The sequence below is a fragment of the Dioscorea cayenensis genome, chromosome 1 (genome assembly GCF_009730915.1).
Source record: "Dioscorea cayenensis subsp. rotundata cultivar TDr96_F1 chromosome 1, TDr96_F1_v2_PseudoChromosome.rev07_lg8_w22 25.fasta, whole genome shotgun sequence".
In the NCBI taxonomy this organism is placed as follows: Eukaryota; Viridiplantae; Streptophyta; class Magnoliopsida; order Dioscoreales; family Dioscoreaceae; genus Dioscorea; species Dioscorea cayenensis.
In genome coordinates this window covers 13,986,794-13,994,430 of record NC_052471.1, presented here as the reverse complement: position 1 = coordinate 13,994,430, position 7,637 = coordinate 13,986,794, and the positions used below count along the sequence as shown (strand labels likewise).

The window sequence follows — 7,637 nt, the reverse complement described above, 5'->3', positions numbered from 1 at the left end:
GATTTGCGGATGTCCTAAGCCCAACAGATAATCGGAAATACATGTAATCAAAGGATTAAGTCACCATGCATGATGTGAATTATTAGCCATAATGATACTGTAAAGATCAGGGCTTGCTATGAAGATTGTGTTAGTTTGGAGGTCCAATGCATTAATGCTGCCAAATGCCGCAATGAGCTCCTGTGCCTCAGCTTCAATAACCGACTCAGCATGATTGTTACAACAATCTGCACAAATGAAGTAGGAGTTGCCATTTGTAAGATAGAATCCTGCACCATAGGTCTCAGCCTCGCAGTTACCCACTGAAGATACAAAGAGAAATGGGTTGTCAGTGATTGTAAAATTATTAAGGATGAGCTGTTTCCCAAATTGAAAGGAAGAAGATTGAGAATACTCCCTAACATGGTTAATTGCTCTGATTGGTATAGTTTGAAAGTCAAGAGCTTCATTACGAAAAATTAGATTGCATATTGCCTACCAAAGAAACCAAGAAGCAACGACAATCATTGATTCTTCACGCTTATCAAGATCAGGATTTGCCGGACTAAGCCAGTTTCTAGTTAAAAAACCATCATGGAAAAGAATTTGTTTGCCAATAGCATTACTAATCAATCTCCAAATTAACTGGGCTTTGGGACAAATATTGAATAGATGTTCAGTGGTTTCAAAATCAAGATTACAGAATCTGCAGAGAGTTTGAGGACCAAGATTCAACCTGTATAAATATTCATATGTTTTGATACCATTATGGAGGAGCAACCAGAGGAAATGTTTAGGCCTAGGAGCAATTTTTAGGCGCCAAATATTTCCCCAGCAATTGGGGGTGTAAATGATACAACTCTACTCGCAAGCTACTCGGGCTCGACTCGGTGAAAATTCGAACTCGGCTCGGTCATGGTCGAGCCGAGCTCGAGTAGTCGAACGAGCCGAGTTTGAGTATTTAGATACTTGGCTCGAGTGCTCGCGAGCCTAATCGAGTAGTGACATATATATATAATATAATATTTATTATATAATTATCATTATATCTTTTTAAAGTTAAAATATTAATATTTTTTAACAAAAAAATTTTCTCTCATTCTCACGATTGAGAAAGAGAACTGAGCCCGTGACTGTGAGCCGCCCCTTTCAGTGTTTTTTACAAAAAACTTAACCCTAGCCCGATTCATCCCCATCCTTCAACCCTAGCCTGAATCTTTGATAACTCAATAGACGTCGTCACCGGTGAGGTGCCAAACCAAGTAGTGAGCTTGCAACGAATCGACGATGATGGCTTTTTAGTTTCTTTCTCTTTCATCTCGCGCTCTCTTTCTCTCTATCTTTCTTCGTCTCCAGTTCGCTCTAAGCTCGTAGGCGATATCAAAGGTGTGATCAGGTAATTTTCTCATCAATGTATGGCTTACAGTTTTGTAGGTTTTCTTGAATTGAAATCTCACATCGAGAGCTCATACAATTCTAAATCTGGGTTTGATCCTTGTAATTATGTTTTTTATTGTGAAAAAGGCTTTTTTTTTGTCATACGGCTTCCTGATCTGCATTATAATCAGTATTCTTGCTGCTAATTGATCATATTTTTGTGTTTTGAAATGGCATTGATCTTTTGAGCTTTGTAGGTTTTCTTGAATTGAAATCTCACATTGAGAGCTTAAAGAATTATAAAGCTGAGCATGACTAAGGTATTTACTGAAATTGTTTTCAATTTCGATTTTTTCTTCATTGTTAGAATTCAATGTGTTTTGATCTTCATTGATTTGAGTGGTGAAAAAAATTTTGCAGGAGGGTAACAACTAACAAGGTCACCTTGAATGTGTATGATCTCAGTCAAGGGCTTGCTCACCAGCCTTCAATTTCATTCCTGGGCAAAGCAATTGAAGCCATATGGTAAGCATATTATCTTTGTATGACATTTTGATAGAATGATTGGTAACAATTGAACAAATGTTCATAGATTAACTGCTAGTTAGTTTGGTATGAATTCTAAGAACAACAATGTGGTGATTGTGTTGTGTGGGAGAAGCCTTTCAGTTCTCATTGATAATTTTGGATTTTCCCCTTGATTTGCTATTCAAATCTTTGACTGCTGATGTGTATATATAATCAAATCTTTCAGCCATGCATGATGTGTAATCATAAGTCCATATAATTTAATTCAATTTTTGAATTAGTTTTATTTATTTATATAGTTTAATTCAATTTTTTGAATTAGTTTTATTTATTTATATAGTTTAATTCTATTTTTTGAATTAGTTTTATTTATTTATATAGTTTAATTCTATTTTTTGAATTATTTTTATTTATTTATATATAATTGAATTAAACTATATGGACTTATGATTACACATCATGCATGGACCATGTCTATAAATACATGAGGGTTTTTTTTTTAAGTTAGAAGAAATTGGGCTATATAACCTGTATTCGAATAGAAGTTTATTAAAACAATTGTTATGTTATATATATATATATATATATATATTAATAATTTGTTGATTATTATTTTTATTTATTATTCTTTTTATTTATTGATTTATTTTGCATTTATTTGTTTTATGTCATCCTAATCATGATTTATTTATTTATTTTGCATTTATTTGATTCAAACCATTTGCTTGTTTTTAATAAAGGTAGTGCTTTTATTCGTTTTGGTGGTGTTTTCATGTGCATGAACAAGTGGCTACAAATTAACAAGGTATTTTTGGTTTTATGTCATCACTAGTTCATTGTTTATTTTGCATTTATTTGATTCGAACCATTTGCTTGTTTTTTAAAAAAATTTAAGGTAGTGCTTTCATCCTTTGTGGTGGTGGTGCTTTCATGTGCACAAAACAAGTGGAGATTTGCAAAAAGGTGTTGAGCTTGCCTAAAACAATAGGAGATTTGCACAAAAAGGTTGTACATCTTAACCATGCTATTATTTGGTTGTTTATTGTGATAGGCAATATGTCATCAAAAAGGTTGATTTATTTTAGTATTACATGTCTAATACAAAAAGGTTGATTTATTTATTTATTTGGTTGTTTATTGTGATAGGAAATATGTCATCAAGCACACCAAATTTCTCATCTACACCATTTCAGCCCGGAACGAATTCATCAACTAGTCGGGCCGTGTTGGAAGGTGATTTTTCAATGAGCAAAAGTTTTGATGGTGATGATGGGAATGCAAATAAAAGTAATGATTCAACTGAAAAGAGTTGTGATGTTATTGACCTTGGTGAGGGGGAAGAAGAGGAAGGTAATGAGAAAAAAAAGGGCCAAGACTTCAAGTGTATGGTTGGAGTTTAAAGAAATTGATCTTCTTGATGGTTCTAAAAAAGGAGATTGTATTCATTGCAAGAGGAAGTTGGCTATAAATGCTAGCAAGAGTAGAACTCAATTTAAAAGGCACTTGTCAATTTGCATGAAGAGAAAAATTTATCAAAATCAAAAACAAAAAATTTCTTTCCAACCTGTACAAGGAGGTAATGGGGATGTTGAAATGCAACCGGCTCTCACAAATAGCAAGTTTGACATGGCAAAAATGAAAGAAGCAGCTGCACATTGGATATTGATGCATGAGCATCCTTTTTCAGTAATGGAAAAGGAAGGTTTTAATATGATGCAAAGATGTGGAATGCCTAAATGGGAAAAATTGTCGCAGGGTTACTATTAAGAAAGATTGTATGCAAGTTTATGAAGCCGAAAAAAAAATTGAAAACATTGCTCAAGAATGTTAGCAAGATAAGCTTGACAACGGATTTATGGAAGTCTAGCAATCAAAAGATCGAGTATATGGTCTTAACAGCTTATTTTATTGATCATAATTGGAGATTGCAAAAGTGTGTTATCAATTTTGTTCGTCTTCTACCTCCTCGCCTTGGTGTTGAAATTGCTAATTGTATCTTTAAGTGTTTGAAGAAGTGGAAAAATTGAGAACAAGGTTTTTACTATCTCTGTTGATAATGCTTCAAGCAATGATGTGGCAATCAGGATTCTTAAAGACACATTTTCAAGAACTAAAAGGCTGCTTTGTGGAGGAAAGTTATTTCATGTTCGTTGTTGTGCACACATTCTTAATCTCATGGTGCAAGATGGTATTTCTGAAATTGAAGAAATAATTGAAGATATTCATGAAAGTGTGAAGTTTATTAATCAAAGTGAAGCAAGATTGAAGTCATTTTTTGATATTGTGCAACAACTACAATTGCCAGAGTGAAAACTTATTCTTGATTGCAAGACACGTTGGAATTCAACATTTGAAATGCTATCAGTTGCAATGAAATTTAAAGATGTTTTTCCAATGTTCAAAGATCGGGAAATCCTTTATCATTGTTACCCATGCCCCGAAGATTGGGAAAAGGTGGAGAAAATATGTGTGATTTTAGAAGTGTTCAATGGCATCACAAAAATTATTTCCGGTAGTGATTATCCAACTTCCAATTTGTTTCTCAATGAAGCCTATCTGGTGAAAATGTTGCTAGACAAAAGGGCGAATGATGAAAATGACTTTATTCGAGCAATGATTGGCAAAATGAAGGCTAAATTTGATAAATGTTGGGGGGAATGCAATTTGCTCATGTCCGTGGCCGCCGTCTTTGATCCAAGATGCAAAATGAGGGTTGTTGATTTCACTTTTGCAAGGATGTATTCCGATAGAGAAGCAAGAGAAAATATTGCTAAAGTTCGAGAAGCTCTACATGAGATTTATGAAGAATATGTTCGTGAATATCAACATGGCAATGAGCATAGTGGTGAAACTCCAATGCATAATAATGATGATGTTGGTACTAGTGGCAAAGGCTCGTCAGGTTGGTCCGAATTTTCAAGTTATGTGAAATCTATTGAAAAAGCCTCTCCACAACAGTCAGATTTGGATGCATACTTAGCTGAAGGTTGTTTCATTTTTGAAGGAAATCCTGGTCAATTTAATGCCTTAGAATGGTGGAAGGGAAGTACTTTAAAATATCGCATCTTGTCAAGAATGGCTCGTGACATACTTGCTATTCCTATCACTACAGTGGCTTCAGAGGCTACTTTCAGTGCAGGTGGTAGAGTGATTGATACTTATCGTTCTTCATTGGCTCCAGAGACAGTGCAAGCATTGCTTTGTGGAGGAGATTGGTGTCGAAATCTTCATGGAGTGAAGAAGAAAAACAAAGTGAGTTTATAATTGTTCTTGCTTTAATATAATTTTTTATTTTTCATGGTTTTTCTTGTTTTAATGTAATTTTTGACTATTCTTTGTTCACTTTGTATATATTAGAAGGAGAAGAAACTAATTGACATTTCACTTGACATACCTTGAAGCTCAAGTTTAAAATGGTATGAAGAATTATGTTTGCATGTAAGTAACATTTAAGTGTATTCATCCTTACCATCAATGATTAAAATGATTTGTTTTCTAATTTCTCATTTGTAATTTTGTATAGGTTTGATGGAAACTTTGGGCCAAACCCTTACTTTCAAGAACATATATTTTTGAGATAATGGATGTTGATGGTGGATTGATTATTTTTTTATTATCTATGGACTTATTTGTTTGTTGTCAATGAATTGTACTTGTTTATTTTCTATTTGTTTTACTTGGACTTATTAACTATGGACTTACTTGTTTTATAATTGTTCTATTTGTTGTATTTTGTTTAAGTATGAGGTCTATTTGTTTTTTTTTTCACAATATTTTGGAATGTTGTTGTTTTAGTTGATGTTGCATTTCGTCAAATATGAATGTATTTGTTTATCTTTGAAAAATTATAGAATGTTATTATTCTAGTTCTTGTATTTGGTTAAGTTTGAATTGTGTTTGCTGCCTTTAAAATTTTTTTGAATGTAGTCATTTTAGAATGGATGAAAAAAATTGATTTTTTTTATGAAAATCAATGGAAAAAATTTTCGAGCTCGAGCATAATTGTTTATGATCATTTTCAACATTTTTGAGTTTAATCGATCGAGCTCGAGTAGCTCGAATAGTGTATCGAGCCGAGCTCGAGCTTGGTTATGTATACTCGGTCGAGTTCGAGCCGAGTATCGAATTTTCAGTCGAGCTCGAGCTCGAGCTCGCTATTACTCGGCTTGAACTCGATCGATTACACCCCTACCAGCAATTCCTGATCAATTTTTATGTGACTCCCAGCCTTTCTAAAACTACTCCAAAGAGATGATCCACAAAGCAGATGTAGATTTCAAGAGGAAGCTAATTATGTGATGAGGTTACTTAACCAAAATCAAGGCACTGTTCTTGAAAACGACCTCCGTGAGCTCAATAATGTGGCTAATCTACTAGCTAGCTATGGTCAAAGTAATCCAAGTTTAGCCCTATTTCCATAAAGGAAGTTGTTGCTGAAGCTAGTTTTTTTTAATTAGTTTTAGTGTATTGTCTAGCTACCTAGTAGCTCATTTTGTCAAATATATATATATATATATATATATGATGTATGTAAGGTTATATTTGAAAATTCACAATTAAATTATTTAAGTAGATAGATAATTTGTGATATTTAAAGTTTCTGAAAAAGGACACTTATAATGATATGGAAAGAGTATTATTTTTTCATTAAAAATAACTGTTATTGTTGTTGTTGTTATTATCATTATTATTATTATTATTAGTGGAAAATTGCCAAAAAAACCCCTAACTTTGCAATATGCACAAAAACACCCCCTAACTTTGTGTATCCCTAAAAACACCTTCCTTTTAAACTCAATGATTTTCAAACCCCCAAAAGTTGTAATTGGCGTTAACAGAGTTACTTTTAAATTTTATGGATGAAATTGTCCCTTGCATGGGAAGTTGTGACAGTGCAATCATGTTTCCAGTTTGAGAGGAAGTGGGGGGGTTATTTTTTTGGGTAATCCCTAGAGATAACCATTACTAGCGCCGGTTATACTTTTTTTTTTTCTCTCTTCGCTTCTTCAGTTTTTTCATTTCCAAAGTTGTCTATGCTTGGGCATCCTTGTCTCAAAGAAGAACTTCTCTTTCCACTCGTTGTCTCGAAGAAGAATTCCCGCTCAAGTATTCAGCATTTCATCAGTTTGCAGTATAAGGTATTGAGCCGAGGTGGACGCTGTTGAAGAAGTTGTGTTTATGGTTTTTTTTTTATAAACGATTCTGTTCAAAAAAGAGATTTTTTGGTTTTGTTTTGTGGTTCAGTTTTTATTGGATGATATTGAAGTCTGCAGGGAGATTTATCGGCTAGGGTTTTGTTTTGGTTTTCATTTTCATCTGTGTACAAGTTCAAAAGAGATTTTTTGATTGTTATGCTGTGTAATGTTTACAATGTAGGTTTCCCCTTTACATTGATATGGTTGCAGTTGTAAAAATGAGGTTTTCGTTTAAGTAATGTGATTTTATTTAAATATTTGATGTTTTTGTTTAAGAGTTGTTGTTTAGGTTTAAAATGCAAGGTTACTGTTTAAGTTTTTATGTTTCCATTTGATAATATTTAGGTTACCGTTTAAAAAACTTTACTTTCCGCTTAATTTATCTGAATACTTTTTAATGTATGGTTATTGTCGCATGCTTGTAATTATGGTGGTCAACCTAGTTAATGGACAATGCTACTTGACACCGGTAGTGGAGACTGTGGCTAAGTTAAAAGTTCACATGAGTGGACGACACTGGGAGATAATTCGGAGGACACCATTTGCAACATTCACCGA

At 33.4% G+C, this 7,637-nt stretch overlaps 1 protein-coding gene across 1 annotated transcript; it reads left to right on the top strand.

The window, feature by feature from the left end:
- Positions 1-3,035: 3,035 nt before the first annotated feature.
- Positions 3,036-5,148, top strand: LOC120253324 (zinc finger BED domain-containing protein RICESLEEPER 2-like). Its single transcript, XM_039261686.1, has 2 exons — positions 3,036-3,234; positions 4,436-5,148. Exons 1-2 carry the CDS (start codon positions 3,036-3,038, stop codon positions 5,146-5,148), a joined length of 912 nt encoding a protein of 303 aa, XP_039117620.1.
- The last annotated feature ends 2,489 nt before the right edge of the window (positions 5,149-7,637 follow it).